Consider the following 20,071-nt stretch of genomic DNA (forward strand, 5'->3'; position numbering starts at 1 on the left):
GCTGTTCAGCCAGTCTGAAAGTCCTTCATGCTTCAGTGTCAGCTGTTCAGCCAGTCTGAAAGTCTTTCATGCTTCAGTGTCAGCTGTTCAGCCAGTCTGAAAGTCCTTCATGTACATTTACTAGTTGAGAGGAAACAGGAAGTGTAACAGGAGGGAACAGGAACTGTTCCGGAACTTCGGCTCCACACATCCTGTCCACCGCCCCATTCTCAGACGTGATGTCATGAGCCGAGCAGGAGATCTATGGGCTGTACTTAATACCACCTTATTCCCTTTATAGTGCATTATAGCACTCTATTCCAAGTACCCTATAGGACCCAATTCCCTTTATATTGCCCTATTGTACCCTGTTCCCTTTACAGTGCAATATAGCCCCCTATTCCCTTTATAGTGCACTATAGCCCCCTATTCCCTTTACAGTGCACTATAGCAACTTATTCCCTTTACAGTGCACTATAGCAACTTATTCCCTTTACAGTACACTATAGCACCCTATTCCCTTTATAGTGCACTATAGCACCCTATTCCCTTTACAGTGCACTATAGCACCCTATTCCCTTTATAGTGCACTATAGCACCCTATTCCCTTTACAGTGCACTATAGCACCCTATTCCCTTTACATTGCACTATAGTACCCTATTCCCTTTACAGTGCACTATAGCACCCTATTCCCTTTACAGTGCACTATAGCACCCTATTCCCTTTACAGTTGCACTATAGCACCCTATTCCCTTTACAGTTGCACTATAGCACCCTATTCCCTTTACAGTGCACTATAGCACCCTATTCCCTTTACAGTGCACTATAGCACCCTATTCCCTTTATAGTGCAATATAGCACCCTATTCCCTTGCCTTTATTCTGGATTCTGTGCCCTATTTCCTGTCTAGTGCAGTTGTTTTGACCCCAGCTTGTGCGGTTTGTAGGAAGGATAGTGTTAGATTTGGAACAAAACCAGGTCTAGTTGCTGATACTTCGAGGTGTCCTGTTCTCCCCAGAGACCACTCAGATTGAGAACCCTCGCACTCAGTGGCGGCAGGAGCAGGAGCGCATGCTGAAAGAGTACCTGGTGGTGGCACAGGAAGCACTTCGTGCCAAGAGAGAGATGTACCAGGTCAAGCAGCAGAGACTGGCTCTCATCCAGCAAGAGATGCTGCTGCTCAACCAGTTGACTGAGGATGACGCACACTCAATAATCACTAGTAAGATAATCTGATGAACCCTGACTTTTAACCCTCTTGACCTTTATCCTGACCTCTAACCTACACTAGCTGACTGAGGGTGACTCAATAATCACTGGTAATATACTCTGCTGAACCCTGACCTCTAACCCTCTTGACCTTTATCCTGACCTCTAACCCTACACCAGTTGACTGAGGGTGACTCACTAATCATTGATTCTATACTGAACTGACCTCTTAATTTCTAGACTAGTTAGTTATAGTAGTAATTCCAATTGTCCACATGAGAGGACCTTCCCATTACCGGCTCAGTTGATTTACACTCTGAAGTTGACTATTTACAAGGAATGAAACAGCTTTCCACTATTTCATCAACTTCTCAGAGACATCTTTCCATTCCAAGAGAAGTGATCCTGTTGCGTTGTGGGTAATTAACGCTTGACAAGTGTACCACCGTACAGGAGCCAACTTCACTTGTCATCCACAAGAATCAGTGAATTTGGGGATTTCCCCAAGTGCATTTCATGACTTAAGTTGTGTTCTCATGTTCATTTGAACAATTGGAATTGAGCCTGGTTATAAAGTTAACTGCATTTTCCTGTTATGACAGATCAGGCCCCACCTCTTCCTGTTATGACAGATCAGGCCCCACCTCTTCCTGTCTCCCCTTAGTACATATTACCTCTCAACCTCCCTCTCCTCCCTGTCTGTTGTGCTTATGTCGTTCAGGACTTCAAAGGGTGTTTTTACACAGACATCTGTTTACCCCCTCAGCATTTACTCACCCCTTTTTCTGTCTCTCTTCTCTCTCTCTTCTCCCTTCTTTCGGTTGCCACTCTCTCCCCTCTCTCTCCTTTCTCTCTCTCCACTCATCTCTCTCCTGCTCTTCATTTTGTTCACAGCAATCTCTGGTTCATCTTCAAATGCCAAATATGACCCTGACCAAATCAAAGCGGAGATATCCTGTAGGCGTGAACGTGTAAGTCACTACAGCTGGAGAACAATGGACTGTACGTCCGTCTGAACTGTCTGTGGCCCTGCAGCAGGAGAGTGGCCCCTCTACAGCAGGTTGGGGAGCTGTGGGCAGCGGGTTGGGGGGCTGTGGGCAGCGGGTTGGGGGGCTGTGGGCAGCGGGTTGGGGGGCTGTGGGCAGCGGGTTGGGGGGCTGTGGGCAGCGGGTTGGGGGGCTGTGGGCAGTGGGTTTGGGGGGCTCTGGGCAGCGGGATGGGGGGGCTCTGGGCACCATGAACCCCCTGTGCTAATTTATTGCTATACTGAACCAGTTGCCAACACAGTTAGAACAGTGAAATGTGATGTGTTGTTATACCTGTGGCGTATGTTCTCATATTCCATGGCTTTAAGTTAATCAGCATTCAATCAATTTAATTAAATTTTTATAAAGCCCTTTTTACATCAGCTGTTGTCACAAAGTGTTTTACAAAACACCCAGCCTGAAACCCCAAAGATCAAGTAACAAAAGTGGCTTGGAAAATATCCCTAAAAGGGGCCGAAACCTAGGAAGAAACCTAGAGAGGAACCAGGCTCTGAAGGGTGTCCAGTCCTCTTCTGGCTGTGCTGGGTGAACATTTTAGTGCATGTGGGCTGTGTCCAGAGTCCATAAAACATATATAAGTCAGCAGAATGACCAGATGGACGAGGACAGGGACAATCGGGGGGAGGGGAATGTTCAGCGCAGTGGCAGATGGAATCGTCAGGTAACGTCAGCTACTTGATCTGCAACACAACCAGGAGGACTTTGGACAGGGGCAGCTATGAGACTTTCTGGCCTGGTAGTCCTGAGGTCTGGTCCAGGGGCTCATGTCTTCCTAAGTGTAAACGGGACAGGACACAAGGGAAGTTTAGAGAGTGTGTTCCTTAGATTGAAGGAGAACTGACCCTACTCCCCCTGGCACAATAATATACCAGCGTAAAACCCTGGGGCTGAGACGGGGGTCCAGTGACACTGTGGCCCTATCTGAGAGTATGCATTCAGCATTCAAATCAGCAGGTTTATATTGATGTTTTTTAACTCCAGAATGTCAGAAATCCATTGGTAAAAATCACATCCTCAAGGCCTAATGTAGGAAGTATCCTATTGCCTATTTAAATACACTCAAAAAAATGAGGGGAACATTTAAATCACACATCGAGTCTCGATAAAGGAAATTATATTAAAGATCAAAATCTTTACTGTACATTGTGTAATTCATTGAGAACAAAATGATGTAACAACGGTCAATGGAAACCAAAATCACCCACCGATTGAGGACTGGATTCAAACTCGCACCGAAAATCTCACACCGCTGTTCCAACTTGAATTTCATCACTGCCACTCATAATGTGACTCAGTAGTGTGTATGTGCCCCCATGTGCCTGTATGCACTCCCGACAACATCTGGGCATGCTCCTGATGAGACGGCAGATGGTGTCCTGGGGGATCTCCTCCCAGACATGGATCAGGGCATCGGTGAGTTCCTGGACAGTGTGGCGATACATGGCAGTGTCGGATGCACCAATACATAATGTCCCAGAGGTTTTGGATTCAGGTCTGGGACTGGCCCTTGCTGAGGGTCAGTCAATGGCATCCATGCCTTCGTCATCCCGGAACTGCCTACACCCTCTGGCCACACGAGACCGGGCATTGGCCTGCGCCAGGAGGAACCCAGGGCCCACTGCGCCAGGAGGAACCCAGGGCCCACTGCGCCAGGAGGAACCCAGGGCACACTGCACCAGGAGGAACCCAGGGCCCACTGCACCAGGAGGAACCCAGGGCCCACTGCACCAGGAGGAACCCAGGGCCCACTGCACCAGGAGGAACCCAGGGCCCACTGCACCAGGAGGAACCCAGGGCCCACTGCGCCAGGAGGAACCCAGGGCACACTGCACCAGGAGGAACCCAGGGCCCACTGCGCCAGGAGGAACCCAGGGCCCACTGCGCCAGGAGGAACCCAGGGCCCACTGCGCCAGGAGGAACCCAGGGATTCTTACATACACGTCTACCTTGGAAACCTCATTGCTGCTGTCTCTGCATTTCAGTTGCACATGCTACCCTACTCCTTCAATTTGCCTCGATTGCAAATTCAAAATGCCATTGAGAATTGTCACTTGTACCCACACAACTATTTATCCCACTTGTACATACATTATATTTAATACCTGTACATTTTCTGTTAATGTGTACATTTTCCACTGTACATTTATAATTGCCATATGTAAGGCATTTGCATTTCTTGCACATTTATACATTCGACTTGTACATACATACTTAATTTTTCTGCCCTCCTCTATTTGCACTTCTGGTTAGATGCAAACTGCATTTTGTTGTACTTTACTTGTTCAATGACAATAAAGTTGAATCTAACTAGCCATATGGAACCACCTCACCAGCGTAAGGTCTGATGATGGGTCTGAGGATTTCATCCCGGTTCCTAAGAGCAGTCAGGGTATCGTTGGCTAGCATGTGGAGGTCTGTGTGACTCTCCAAAGATATGCCTCCCCAGACCATCACTGAGCCATCACCAAACCGGTCATGCTGGATGATGGTTCAGGCAGCATAATGTTCACCCCGGCATCTCCCGTCATGTGCTCATTGTAAACCTGCTCTCATCTGTGAAGAGAACAGGGCGCCAATGGTGGACCGGCCAATTCTGGTGTTCTCTGGCAAATGCCAATCAAGCTGCACAGCTCTGGGCTGTGAGCACAGGTCCCACTAGAAGATGTCTGGCCCTCATGCCTCATGGAGTCTGTTTGGTCAGAAACTGACAGTTTGGTCAGAGACATGCACACCATTAGCCCAGGAGGGAGGTTATTTTGTAAGGCTCTGGCAGTGCTCCTCCTGTTCCTCCTTGCACAAAGGAGCAGATACCAGTCCTACTGTTGAGTTGATGCCCTGCCCTGTCCAACTCTCCTTGTGTAACGGCCCGTCTCCTGGTATCTCCTTCATGCTCTTGAGACTCTACTGGGAGACACAGTAAACCTTCTTGTGATGGCACGTATGGATGTGCCATCCTGGAGGACCTGGACTACCTGTGCAACCTGAATGGGCTGCAGGTACCGCCTCATGCTACCAGTAGTGACAAGGACACTAGCAAAACACAAAACTAGAGAAGAATCAGTCAGGAAGGATAAGGAGAGAGCTGTGGCCACCACCTGCAAAACCATTCCCTTTTTGGGTGTTGTCTTGATGTTGTCTCTCCAGTTCACTGGTTGTCACTTTCATTTGCCCCAAAACAGGTGACACTGATTCACAATCGATTATGCTTCCTAAGTGGAAAGATTGATATACCTAAAGATTAATTTACTTGGTGTTATACTGTGATGTTGACATTTTCCTTAAATGTTTTGAGCAGTGTAGACTAAAGGTCAATGAAGTACTAAGCGTATACCAAAATGCTGTTTTTATTTCTAAATTTAGGTTTGCTTGTGTTCTGGTTATTATGGTTTTTGAAACCAGTTTAAAGGAACATCTGGGACTACATCAAGAAAATGTAGCATGCTTAAAGGCATCTGCAGCTCTTTGCTGAAAACAGATGCACCCTGACGGAAACCAGGAGCACCTTGACGGAAACCAAGGGCACCTTGACGGAAACCAGGAGCACCTTGACGGAAACCAGGAGCACCTTGACGGAAACCAGGAGCACCTTGACGGAAACCAAGGGCACCTTGACGGAAACCAGGAGCATCTTGACGGAAACCAGGAGGACCTTGACGGAAACCAGGAGGACCTTGACGGAAACCAGGAGGACCTTGACGGAAACCAGGAGCACCTTGACGGAAACCAGGAGCACCTTGACGGAAACCAGGAGCACCTTGACGGAAACCAGGAGCACCTTGACGGAAACCAGGAGCACCTTGACGGAAACCAGGAGCACCTTGACGGAAACCAGGAGCACCTTGACGGAAACCAGGAGCACCTTGACGGAAACCAAGGGCACCTTGACGGAAACCAGGAGCACTCTGCCAATATGAGGCTGGGCTTATTGTTGGATGGATGACGTTTTAAAAACACTGGTGTTGAACTGGCTGTACTGATGGCTAACGGGAGGGAAGCGCTAGCAGTTGAGTTGGTCAGGTGATCGCTCAGCTGGCCGTTCTGCGTTTCAATTCGGTCAGTGAGTTTACAAATTTATATTGGTCATTGAGGTGTGTGTGTTTCTGACCTGTCCTCAGCTCCTCAGGCTGAAACAGGAGCTGGCTCAGATGAAGCAGGAGCTGCAGTATAAGGAGCTGGGAGTGGAGACCTTGCAGGAGTAAGTACTCCTCTAGATTCAGTTCAAAGGCATGTTTATATTGTCAAACAGAAAATTCAAAAGTGAGTATATGTTAACATAATTACACACACATGTAAAATGTTTTACATACATTTAACCTTAGAGGGTAATGGGTTCTCGTATCTATAGTCAACTGTCCACTGTCCCTTCCTTTGTCCCCAACCATGTCTGTCAACTGTCCCTTCCTTTGTCCCCAACCATGTCTGTCAACTGTCCCTTCCTTTGTCCCCAACCATGTCTGTCAACTGTCCCTTCCTTTGTCCCCAACCATGTCTGTCAACTGTCCCTTCCTTTGTCCCCAACCATGTCTGTCAACTGTCCCTTCCTTTGTCCCCAACCATGTCTGTCAACTGTCCCTTCCTTTGTCCCCAATCTTGTCAGTCCTTTGGTGGCATGCTCCTGTTCTAACCCAAGCCTTACTGTGTGTCTGTCTGCCTCTCTGTAACCTTACTGAACTCAATGTAACGATGAGCATGCTTTTGTGTTACAAATAATGGATTTCAAAGAGCTGCCTGTATTCTGGATAAATGTGAGGTGTTGTCTGTCATCTCCAGAGGGTTCTGCAAGGATGCAAATGTGATTGTACAGAATGTTTGAGATGAGCTGGTCAGCCAGTCAGTCCTGAATGGTCCCAAAGAAACTGAGTCTTTTAATCCCTAACCCAAAGATACTGAGTCTTTTAATCCCTAACCCAAAGATACTGAGTCTTTTAATCCCTAACCCAAAGATACTGAGTCTTTTAATCCCTAACCCAAAGATACTGAGTCTTTTAATCCCTAACCCAAAGATACTGAGTCTTTTAATCCCTAACCCAAAGATACTGAGTCTTTTAATCCCTGACCCAAAGATACTGAGTCTTTTAATCCCTAACCCAAAGATACTGAGTCTTTTAATCCCTAACCCAAAGATACTGAGTCTTTTAATCCCTAACCCAAAGATACTGAGTCTTAGTATTAGATACTAGGTAGTTTGTTGTTGCCATGTGGTCATTCAGTTGTTCATTATATAATATCGTACAGTCAAGGTTTGGTGCTGAGAACGATTCTGAACTGCTGTTAAGTTAGAAATAGGGACTCAATCTCTGTGTCTGTGTTAGTGTGTTAGTGCGTGTGTTAGTGCGTGTGTTAGTGCGTGTGTTAGTGTGTGTGGGTCTATGTGTTAGTGTGTGTGTTAGTGTGTGTGTTAGTGCGAGTGTTAGTGCGAGTTAGTGTGTGTGTGTGTGTGTCTGTCTGTCTGTTAGTGTGTCTGTGTTAGTGTGTGGGTCTAGGTGTGTGTGGGTCTATGTGTTAGTGTGTGTGTGTGTGTGTGTGTGTGTGGGTCTAGGTGTGTGTGGGTCTAGGTGTGTGTGGGTCTAGGTGTGTGTGGGTCTAGGTGTGTGTGGGTCTAGGTGTTAGTGTGTGTGTTAGTGTGTGTGTGTGTGTGTGTGTGTGTGTGTGGGTCTAGGTGTGTGTGGGTCTAGGTGTGTGTGGGTCTATGTGTTAGTGTGTGTGTTAGTGTGTGTGTGTGTGTGTGTGTGTGTGTGTGTGTGAGGGTCTAGGTGTGTGAGGGTCTAGGTGTGTGTGGGTCTATGTGTTAGTGTGTGTGTTAGTGTGTGTGTTAGTGTGTGTGTGTGTGTTTGTGTGGGTCTAGGTGTGTGTGGGTCTATGTGTTAGTGTGTGTGTATGTGTGTGTGTGTCTTTCTGTCTGTTAGTGTGTGTGAATCTGTGTGTGTTGCTGGAGAAAGGGTGGCTCCACATCAGGAAGAGGATGAACCTGTGGAGCAGAGAGCCAAGGGGAAGTCAGAGGGAGGGGGGTTGGAGGGGGGAGGGGAGTTGGAGGAGGGAGGGGGGTTGGAGGAGGGAGGGGGGCAGGGGAGAGTGGTGGGTGGGAGGAGTGTGGGGAAGGTCATGGGAGTGGGGGTGAGACCTGGGGTGTCCTCCACTCTGGGACCTGGGGTGTCCTCCACTCTGGGACCTGGGGTGTCCTCCACTCTGGGACCTGGGGTGTCCTCCACTCTGGGACCTGGGGTGTCCTCCACTCTGGGAACTGGGGTGTCATTTTAAAGTATCAATGATACTAGTGACTTAGATTAAAAAGCGTTTTTAGGGAGCTGAGCTTCCCTTTTTATTTTTAATCATTGTTGACTTTAGTGACTTTTAAACACAGACACACACACACACACACACACACAGAGACACACACACACAGAGACACACACACACACACACACACAGAGACACACACACACACACACGGAGACACACACAGACAGACACACACACAGACACACGCACACACACACACAGAGACACACACAGACACACACACACACACACAGACACCCACAGAGACACACACACACACACACACAGAGACACACACTCACACAGAGACACACACAGACACACGCACACACGCACACAGACACTCTAAGACACACACACACACACACACACACAGACACTCTAAGACACACACACACAGACACTCTAAGACACAGACACTCTAAGACACACACACACACAGACACTCTAAGGCACACACACACACACACACATAGACACTCTGAGGCACACACACACAGAGACACCGTAAGACACGACACACACCTTAAGACACACATTCACACACACACACAGACACACACACACACACACCCTAAGACACACAGACAGTAAGACCACAGATGAGGGGAGGGAGGGTATAAAGTCTGCAGCCTAAGATGGGGGGGAAACAAAGCAGAGCTTGTACTGGGAGGAAGAGGTAGAGAGGAGTGTGGAGGGGAGGCAGGGTGGAGAGGGGAGGGGAGGGGAGGCAAGGTGGAGAGGGGAGGCAGGGCGGATAGTGGAGTGGAGGCAGGGTTGAGAGGGGAGGCAGGGTTGAGAGGGGAGGCAGGGCGGATAGTGGAGTGGAGGCAGGGTTGAGAGGGGAGGCAGGGTGGAGAGGGGAGGCAGGGCGGATAGTGGAGTGGAGGCAGGGTTGAGAGGGGAGGCAGGGTGGAGAGGGGAGGCAGGGTGGAGAGGGGAGGCAGGGCGGATAGTGGAGTGGAGGCAGGGTTGAGAGGGGAGGCAGGGTGGAGAGGGGAGGGAGACGGTGGAGAGTGGAGGCAGGGTGGAGAGGGGAGGGAGACGGTGGAGAGTGGAGGCAGGGTGGAGAGGGGAGGGAGACGGTGGAGAGTGGAGGCAGGGTGGAGAGGGGAGGGGAGGGAGACGGTGGAGAGGGGAGGGGAGGCAGGGTGGAGAGGGGAGGGAGACGGTGGAGAGGGGAGGGGAGGCAGAGTGGAGAGGGGAGGGAGACGGTGGAGAGGGGAGGGGAGGCAGGGTGGAGAGGGGAGGGAGACGGTGGAGAGGGGAGGGGAGGGGAGGCAGGGTGGAGAGGGGAGGGAGACGGTGGAGAGGGGAGGGGAGGCAGGGTGGAGAGGGGAGGGAGACGGTGGAGAGGGGAGGCAGGGTGGAGAGGGGAGGGGAGGCAGAGTGGAGAGGGGAGGGAGACGGTGGAGAGGGGAGGCAGGGTGGAGAGGGGAGGGGAGGTAGAGGGGAGGTTGAGTGGAGGGGAAAGAGTGGAGGGTGGAGTTGAGGGGAGGCAGGGTGAAGGGGTGAGGGTGGAGGGGAGGTAGACTGGAAGGTGGAGGGGAGGCAGGGTGAAGGGGTGAGGGTGGAGGGGAGGTAGACTGGAAGGTGGAGGGGCGGGAGGGTGGAGGGGTGAGGGTGGAGGGGAGGTAGACTGGAAGGTGGAGGGGCGGGAGGGTGGAGGAGAAGGGGGCGGAAGATAGGAATCATTCCTCAGGGCACCAATACAGAGGCTTGGGAAGTTATTCAGATCCCTTCACTTCCTCAACATTTTGTTGTTATAGACTTTTATATTGAATTAAATATATTAAGAAATATTTGGGAAATTTGTGATGATTTTTAGAAAATGAAAAGTATTAAGACCACGAGCTGAGATGCACGCATTCATTGGTGTCCACCTGTGGTTGGTGAACACCAGTCCCCTAGAATACAGACTATATGAGACCACAGGATGCAGCCAATGCGTGGTGGTGGGAGCATCACGTTGTGGGAATGTTTCTCAGCGACAGGGACTGAGAGACTGGTTAGGATTTAGCAAGGCTGCGTGCCCTCACTAGAATGTTATTTCTTGTGCAGCTCTGTATTGTTCAGCTACATCATTAACACAATGTAGCAGCCTGATACTGTACATCTGTACAACATTAGTCTATCTTTTAGTAATGTCTTTGTCTCTCTGTCTATTTTCTGTGTGTGTGTGTTTTTTTGGTCTGTGTGTGGGTTTTTTTGTGTGTAGGATTGACAGGAAGATGTCATCTAGTCAGACTAACTACAAGCTGGACGAGGCCCAGGCCATCTTCACTGAGCTGCGCAGCATCAAGAACAGCATCAGTACCGGAGAGAAGGAGAGGCTGGACCTTATCCAGGTATCCAAATGTCACGTCTGACCTTAAGCGTAGTGGTGGAGATTTCCAATACTTTAAACAGAACTTTAAAGGCGGCCCTCTAGTGGCTGTTGTGATGCTATCCACATCTCATTATTATCCACATCTCATTATTATCCACATCTCATTATTATCCACATCTCATTATTATCCACATCTCATTATTATCCACATCTCATTATTATCCACATCTCACGTCTTATTATTCACAAAATGGTTCTCTTTTCTCCCTCTCTCATTCCCCCTCTGTCTGTCTTTCTCTCATTCCCCCTTTCTGTCTCTCTCTCTCTCTCTCATTCCCCCTTTCTGTCTCTCTCTCTCTCTCATTCCCCCTTTCTGTCTGTCTCATTCCCCCTTTCTATCTCTCTCTCATTCCCCCTTTCTGTCTCTCTCATTCCCCCTTTCTGTCTCTCTCTCATTCCCCCTTTCTGTCTCTCTCTCATTCCCCCTTTCTGTCTCTCTCTCATTCCCCCTTTCTGTCTCTCTCTCATTCCCCCTTTCTGTCTCTTTCTCTCTCTCATTCCCCCTCTGTCTGTCTCTCTCTCTCATTCCCCCTCTGTCTGTCTCTCTCTCATTCCCCCTCTGTCTGTCTCTCCTCATTCCCCTTCTGCCTGTCTCTCTCTCATTCCCCCTCTGCCTGTCTCTCCTCTCATTCCCCCTTTCTGTCTGTCTCTCCTCATTCCCCCTTTTTGTCCGTCTCTCTCCTCATTCCCCCTTTCTGTCTGTCTCTCTCCTCATTCCCCCTTTTTGTCTGTCTCTCATTCCACCTCTCTGTCTCTCTCTCCTCATTCCCCCTTTTTGTCTGTCTCTCTCTCATTCCCCCCCTCTGTCTGTCTCTCATTCCACCTCTCTGTCTCTCTCTCTCATTCCCCCTTTCTGTCTGTCTCTAGAGCCTGGCCTTGCTCACAGTGAACTGCCCCAACAGTGTGTCGATCAGTGATGTTCAGAATGAGGTGGCCAACAGCCTGTTGACTCTGGGTGACTCCTGTCATATTCAATACTGTGACTCAGCCTGTCAGACCGACAGCACTGGAGAGGTTTGATGGCTTCTATTTTAGTAGTGTGTCAGATGGCCAGATGTTACGTGTATCCAAAGCTGGTCTAGTGGTTTAAGCCGCTGATTCCCATTCACATCTACTGAATCAACTTCTCTTTCAAAGGCTTTCCTGTTAAATACAGAATAAATATGCCTGCAATGGTCCTTTTAAAAATGTGTTATTATACAAATGTTTTTGTGTTTTCTGCAGTATGGCTCCCAGGACTCGTCACCACTGGTGGACAAAGTCAAACTTCACTGGCAGTACGAGGAAGCCAAGAAAAAGTAATGCACACATCATTAATGCACACATCATCCTCGTCCTTTACAGTACATCTCTGGACTCTGAATCACGTGTGCAGTTAAGGTTACATGGTTACGGGACTGGTGGCTGGGGTTAGGTGCTGCTCAGGAAGCAGAGATAGTTAGGGTTACGTGGTTACGGGACTGGTGGCTGGGGTTAGGTGCTGCTCAGGAAGCAGAGATCGTTAGGGTTACGTGGTTACAGGACTGGTGGCTGGGGTTAGGTGCTGCTCAGGAAGCAGAGATCGTTAGGGTTACGTGGTTACGGGACTGGTGGCTGGGGTTAGGTGCTGTTCAGGAAGCAGAGATCGTTAGGGTTACGTGGTTACGGGACTGGTGGCTGGGGTTAGGTGCTGCTCAGGAAGCAGAGATCGTTAGGGTTACGTGGTTACGGGACTAGTGGCTGGGGTTAGGTGCTGCTCAGGAAGCAGAGATAGTTAGGGTTAGATAGATAGGGAGAGAGAGACTAGAGAAGGAAAGGGAGTAGAGAGAGATGAGACCTGTGGAAACTTGCATGCTCTGTCCCTGAGTCACTGAGTCTGTAATGTGTCTGTGTGTGTGACTGGGTTGGCATTTGGGACCCAGCCCTGCTTGGCTCTATCATCTTCTGAAGGAGTCTACTGTGATGATGGCCAGGCTGTATGTTGTCACTATAGGCCTGAGTGCCATGCTCTGGTATGCTGCATTATGTTGGAGATGGCATGCCACATGGGTCTTAGAGGACGGTTAGGGTAAGGGCTCCTTGTCTCCCTCTCCATCCCTCTATCTCTCTCTAACTCCATTTCCCTCCCCTGTCTCCCTCTCTCTAACTCCATTTCCCTCCCCTGTCTCCCTCTCTCTAACTCCATTTCCCTCCCCTGTCTCCCTCTCTCTAACTCCATTTCCCTCCCCTGTCTCCATCTCTCTAACTCCATTTCCCTCTCCTGTCTCCCTCTCCGCCTCTCCTTGCCTGCCCTTTCGTCCAGGGTGTCCAGTATCCAGCATCAGTTGGCCCAGCTGGACAGTGAGAGCTGGTCTGGTCGGGCAGAAGCGGACAGAGACCGCGACTTCCTATTGCTCCTAAGAGAGAAGGAGGCGCTTCTGCAAGAGTTGACCTTAGCCAGCCAACAACACCCCCCTAGCACCTCCCCAGAGCTGGATGAGGAGAGGAGACGGCTGGAAGAGGAGGTGCAGAGAGCTCACAGGGCCCAGAGCCAAGGAGCCAGTCAGAGGTAATACTTAGTTATGTGGTCGTGGTGGTCAGGACAGCCTTTCCCCATCCTTAACCAGTCTGAATAATGCCTAACCACTAACCTTAACCAAACCCTAACTAGTCTGATTAATGCCTAACCCCTAACCTAAACCAAACCCTAACTAGTCTGATTAATGCCTAACCCCTAACATTAACCAAACCCTAACTAGTATGATTAATGCCTAACCCCTAACCTAAACCAAACCCTAACTAGTCTGATTAATGCCTAACCCATAACCTAAACCAAACCCTAACTAGTCTGATTAATACCTAACCCCTAACCTAAACCAAACCCTAACCAGTCTGATTAATGCCTAACCCCTAACCTTAACCAAACCCTAACTAGTCTGATTAATGCCTAACCCCTAACCTAAACCAAACCCTAACCAGTTTGATTAATACCTAACCTTAACTAAACCCTAACCAGTCTGATTTAATGCCTAACCCCTAACTTAAACCAAACCCTAAACAGTCTGATTAATGCCTAACCCCTAACCTAAACCAAACCCTAACCAGTCTGATTAATACCTAACCTTATTACCTAACCTTAATCAAACCCTAACTAGTCTGAATGATACCTAACCCTTAACCTTAACCAAACAACCTGTCTGAATAATACCTGACCTTAATACCTGACCTTAATACCTGACCTTAATACCTGACCTTAATAGCTGACCTTAATACCTGACCTTAATACCTGACCTTAATAGCTGACCTTAGCCAACTTTGTCTGTCAGCTGCATCCACCAGACCTAGCATAGCCTAGCATACCACCAGTTTATTGAATTGTATCAAATCAAATTTAAATTGCATCTGAAATTGCAACACACTTTAAATTGAAAAAAATAAACTAAAAGCGAGGGCAACAGGAAACTTTAGAGAATATTAACAAATAACCACTAAAAACAGAGTGTGTGTATTATAATCACCAATCAAAGGCTCAGCCAAAGCTGCTCCAGGGTTTTAATAGAAAACGCTCCACACCCACCTAGGTTGTGAATCTAGGTACATTAAGCCGCTTCCTTAGAAGTGGAGCGCCCTCTGTAGGTTGTGAAGAACCAGCTATTAAAATGTTATAGTCTTCACCATGGCAACACCTGGTGGCTGGATTCAGTTGTCACATTTAAACGTTTCATTCACCTGGAAAACAGTTTGAGATAAATGACAAAGAAAAAGAAAATCATGTGAGTATGGTGACACCATCTGTAGTCACCTTCCCTGGACGTGCTCCACACATGCCTGCGAAACACACAAACACATCAGTCAATTAACTCCCCAATAATCGTTCTTTTAATGGTACGATGATAGAAAGGAGAGGCAAGTATGTAGAAGGACACAGAAGGGGCCAGGGCTCAAACCCCCGTTGCCACGGGACACCAGACTCCTCCGATCACCTACTCTGTGCACAAGACATTAACTGCCCGATAGCAGGGATGTCACCAACCTGGCAAGAGACTTTGGGCATTTTAAACAAGGTTGTGAAGACAAAGCACTCGTTGGCTGTTTTTGCACGTGTTCCCATGATCCTCTCCAACCCCTGTCCCCTGATCCTCTCCAAACCCTGTCCCCTGATCCTCTCCAACACCTTTCCCCTGATCCTCTCCAAAACCTGTCGCATGATCCTCTCCAAAACCTGTCGCATGATCCTCTCCAAAACCTGTCGCATGATCCTCTCCAAAACCTGTCGCATGATCCTCTCCAAAACCTGTCGCATGATCCTCTCCAAAACCTGTCGCATGATCCTCTCCAAAACCTGTCGCATGATCCTCTGCAACACCTGTCGCATGATCCTCTGCAACACCAGTCGCATGATCCTCTGCAACACCAGTCGCATGATCCTCTGCAACACCAGTCGCATGATCCTCTGCAACACCAGTCGCATGATCCTCTGCAACACCAGTCGCATGATCCTCTGCAACACCAGTCGCATGATCCTCTGCAACACCAGTCGCATGATCCTCTGCAACACCAGTCGCATGATCCTCTCCAACACCAGTCGCATGATCCTCTCCAACACCAGTCGCATGATCCTCTCCAACACCAGTCGCATGATCCTCTGCAACACCAGTCGCATGATCCTCTCCAACCCCTGTCCCCTGATCCTCTCCAACCCCTGTCCCCTGATCCTCTCCAACCCCTGTCCCCTGATCCTCTCCAACACCTTTCCCCTGATCCTCTCCAAAACCTGTCGCATGATCCTCTCCAAAACCTGTCGCATGATCCTCTCCAAAACCTGTCGCATGATCCTCTCCAAAACCTGTCGCATGATCCTCTCCAAAACCTGTCGCATGATCCTCTCCAAAACCTGTCGCATGATCCTCTGCAACACCAGTCGCATGATCCTCTGCAACACCAGTCGCATGATCCTCTGCAACACCAGTCGCATGATCCTCTGCAACACCAGTCGCATGATCCTCTGCAACACCAGTCGCATGATCCTCTGCAACACCAGTCGCATGATCCTCTGCAACACCAGTCGCATGATCCTCTGCAACACCAGTCGCATGATCCTCTGCAACACCAGTCGCATGATCCTCTGCAACACCAGTCGCATGATCCTCTGCAACACCAGTCGCATGATCCTCTGCAACACCAGTCGCATGATCCTCTCCAACACCAGTCGCATGATCCTCTCCAACACCAGTCGCATGATCCTCTCCAACACCAGACTGGACTTTGGTTCTGATATTGGTGAATATAGAGAATTAGAATCAGCTTTATTCGCCAGGTATGTGTACACATACAATGAATTTGACTCTGGAGGTGCCAAAGTAAATGAACAGGACAGCCAACAATGACAAGGCCTGTTAAGTGTGCTCTCTCTCTTTCCCTCGGGGGCGCACACAAAATGTGCACGTGCCAAATAGTGTGAAGTAGATCTGGTGCTTGAATGACACACAGAGCACCTAAAAAATGTGGGAATTACAGTTGAATAAATACTTTTTTATTTATTCAACTGATTTATTCAACAAAAAATATAAATAATTTGAGATCCAGGGCTTTTCATAAAAGATCTGGGGCGCCCCGGATACCCTAACCCTAACCTTAACCCTAACCCTAACAACGTGCCTGGTTGAAACATCCATAATGCTGTTTTAGCAGGAGGTCTGTTTAGGTAGTATCTCAAAGCACAGAGGCCAAATAAGGGAGCCTAGTTCACCTGCTGAGAGGAGATGTTGTTGTTGGCCTGTGTGATAATGTAGTAATGGTGTCTGTCTGTCCCTCAGGATCCTTCAGCAGGAGAAGCGGAACGTTCTGCTTAGACAACTGGAGGAAGCAACCAGGATTACCACCTACCTCCACACTCAGCTCAGGAGGTACTAAACCGCGCACTCCACACATACACAACCATGCACTCCCCACATACACAACCATGCACTCCCCACATACACAACCATGCACTCCCCACATACACAACCATGCACTCCCCACATACACAACCATACACTCCACACATACACAACCATGCACTCCACACATACACAACCATGCACTCCACACATACACAACCGCGCACTCCCCACACAAAACCGCACACTCACCACGCACAACCGCGCACTCCCCACATACACAACCGCACACTCCCCACATACACAACCGCGCACTCCCCACATACACAACCGCGCACTCACCACACACAACCGCGCACTCACCACACACAACCGTGCACTCACCACACACAACCGCACACTCACCACGCACAACCGCACACTCACCACACACAACCGCACACTCACCACGCACAACCGCGCACTCCCCACATACACAACCGCACACTCCCCACATACACAACCGCGCACTCCCCACATACACAACCGCGCACTCACCACACACAACCGCGCACTCACCACACACAACCGCACACTCACCACGCACAACCGCACACTCACCACACACAACCGCACACTCACCACACACAACCACACACTCACCCCACGCACAACCGCACACTCACCCCACGCACAACCGCACACTCACCCCACGCACAACCGCACACTCACCACACGCACACAACCGCACACTCACCACACACACACAACCACGCACTGAACACACACACAACCACACAACCACACTTTCAGACTCCAGAATACAGTTCTGAAGACACTGTATACTGTAATAATACATTACCTCCGTTTTCCTCCTCCTCCCTCCTCTTCCTCCACCCTTTCTCCCTGCTCCTCCCTCCTCTTCCTCCTCCCAGTCTGTCGGCCAGTTCTCTGACGGTGTCTTCCAGCAGTAGTCGTGGCAGCCTGGCATCCAGCCGTAGTTCCCTGAGCTCCATCAGTTTCAGTGACATCTACGGAGTACCCCAATATGACCGCCTTGACCCTGGAGGCGAACCCTATGACCCTCATCTCCGCTACCTGCTACCCCTAACCACTGACCTCCTGCCCCTGGCGGGCAAGGCCAAGCTGCCCCACGACACTCCCCAGTCCCTGGCCTCCTTCTCCTCACGCTCCTCCCTGTCATCCCTGTCTCCCCCCTCCTCCCCCATGGACACCCCCTTCCACTCCTCCTCCCAAGACTGCCCTCTCACCCAGATGACGGAAGAGTACATGGAGCTGGCTGGACGGGGGCTCCTGGAGGGCCTGAGGGGCCCAGGGTCTCAGTTTCTAACCCAGGGCCCCCCGACCTGCTCTGAGGAGTCTGGCCTCTCTGCTGCCCATCTAATGGAGGGGAAAGGTCACGCGGGGGCCCCAGGGCCGTTCAGCTCCACAGGCCAGTCTTTATAGGTTACAGTCTAACAGCGCCAGTCTTTATAGGATACAGTCTAACAGCGCCAGTCTTTATAGGTTACAGTCTAACAGCGCCAGTCTTTATAGGATACAGTCTAACAGCGCAAGTCTTTATAGGATACAGTCTAACAGCGCCAGTCTTTATAGCTTACAGTCTAACAGCGCCAGTCTTTATAGGATACAGTCTAACAGCGCCAGTCTTTATAGGATACAGTCTAACAGCACCAGTCTTTATAGGTTACAGTCTAACAGCGCCAGTCTTTATAGGTTACAGTCTAACAGCGCCAGTCTTTATAGGATACAGTCTAACAGCGCAAGTCTTTATAGGATACAGTCTAACAGCGCCAGTCTTTATAGGTTACAGTCTAACAGCGCCAGTCTTTATAGGATACAGTCTAACAGCACCAGTCTTTATAGGATACAGTCTAACAGCACCAGTCTTTATAGGTTACAGTCTAACAGCGCCAGTCTTTATAGGATTCAGTCTAACAGCGCCAGTCTTTATAGGTTACAGTCTAACAGCGCCAGTCTTTATAGGATACAGTCTAACAGCGCCAGTCTTTATAGGATACAGTCTAACAGCGCCAGTCTTTATAGGTTACAGTCTAACAGCGCCAGTCTTTATAGGTTACAGTCTAACAGCGCCAGTCTTTATAGGTTACAGTCTAACAGCGCCAGTCTTTATAGGATTCAGTCTAACAGCGCCAGTCTTTATAGGATACAGTCTAACGGCGCCAGTCTTTATAGGTTACAGTCTAACAGCGCCAGTCTTTATAGGATTCAGTCTAACAGCGCCAGTCTTTATAGGATACAGTCTAACAGCGCCAGTCTTTATAGGAGACTGGCACTGTACTCTAATGCCATGGGGGTGTTTAAGCAGTATGAAAGTGTCTCATTGGTGCATGTCATCCTGTGGTTCTGTAGGAGTCACTCTGCGCTATAACAGCTCTAACATGGTGTATGTCATCCTGTGGTTCTGTAGGAGTCACTCTGTGCTCTAACAGCTCTAACATGGTGCATGTCATCCTGTGGTTCTGTAGGAGTCACTCTGCGCTCTAACAGCTCTAACATGGTGCATGTCATCCTGTGGTTCTGTAGGAGTCACTCTGTGCTCTAACAGCTCTAACATGGTGCATGTCATCCTGTGGTTCTGTAGGAGTCACTCTGCGCTCTAACAGCTCTAACATGGTGCATGTCATCCTGTGGTTCTGTAGGAGTCACTCTGCGCTCTAACAGCTCTAACATGGTGTATGTCATCCTGTGGTTCTGTAGGAGTCACTCTGCGCTCTAACAGCTCTAACATGGTGTATGTCATCCTGTGGTTCTGTAGGAGTCACTTTGCGCTCTAACAGCTCTAACATGGTGTATGTCATCCTGTGGTTCTGTAGGAGTCACTTTGCGCTCTAACAGCTCTAACCGCAGCGGGCGACGAGCTAGGAGAGTTTCAGCGGGGGCGGGGCTGGCCGAGGATGCGCTGGCTACAGACAGCGGAGTATTTGAGGCCTGGGGACGGAGGTGAGTTGAAGATTAAGTAACTGGAAGAGAAGATTAGGTAATTTAGACAGAGGATTAGTTAATTTGTACAGAAATTCTGTTAATTTGGACATACTATTCTTTTTTGAGTTGAGTTTGAGTTTAGTTAAATGAGAATAATTGTATTTTTGGAGAGAAGGTCAGTTCATTTGGACTGAAGGAGGGCACAGACTACTGTTAATCGCTTTCTTATTACAAGGTTTATTGTTATTTATATTACTTATCTTATTTATTACTCTGTTTATTATTACTCTGTATATTATTACTCTGTATATTATTACTCTGTTTGTTATTACTCTGTATGTTATTACTCTGTTTGTTATTACTCTGTTTGTTATTACTCTGTATA

At 49.0% G+C, this 20,071-nt stretch overlaps 1 protein-coding gene across 3 annotated transcripts in view; it reads left to right on the plus strand.

Moving 5' to 3' along the window:
* Window positions 1–20,071, plus strand: part of wwc3 (WWC family member 3) — a 53,873-nt gene that overhangs the window by 20,540 nt on the left and 13,262 nt on the right. For all 3 annotated transcript variants that reach the window (XM_029121732.2, XM_029121730.2, XM_029121731.2), the window contains exons 3-12: window positions 999–1,202; window positions 2,084–2,160; window positions 6,351–6,430; window positions 10,733–10,862; window positions 11,771–11,917; window positions 12,128–12,201; window positions 13,185–13,430; window positions 16,678–16,767; window positions 17,655–18,172; window positions 19,578–19,704. In XM_029121732.2, coding sequence (XP_028977565.1) covers window positions 999–1,202; window positions 2,084–2,160; window positions 6,351–6,430; window positions 10,733–10,862; window positions 11,771–11,917; window positions 12,128–12,201; window positions 13,185–13,430; window positions 16,678–16,767; window positions 17,655–18,172; window positions 19,578–19,704 — 1,693 coding nt within the window. The remainder of the gene's footprint in view (window positions 1–998; window positions 1,203–2,083; window positions 2,161–6,350; window positions 6,431–10,732; window positions 10,863–11,770; window positions 11,918–12,127; window positions 12,202–13,184; window positions 13,431–16,677; window positions 16,768–17,654; window positions 18,173–19,577; window positions 19,705–20,071) is intronic.

This window comes from Esox lucius, chromosome 8 (assembly GCF_011004845.1).
Source record: "Esox lucius isolate fEsoLuc1 chromosome 8, fEsoLuc1.pri, whole genome shotgun sequence".
Lineage (NCBI taxonomy): Eukaryota > Metazoa > Chordata > Actinopteri > Esociformes > Esocidae > Esox > Esox lucius.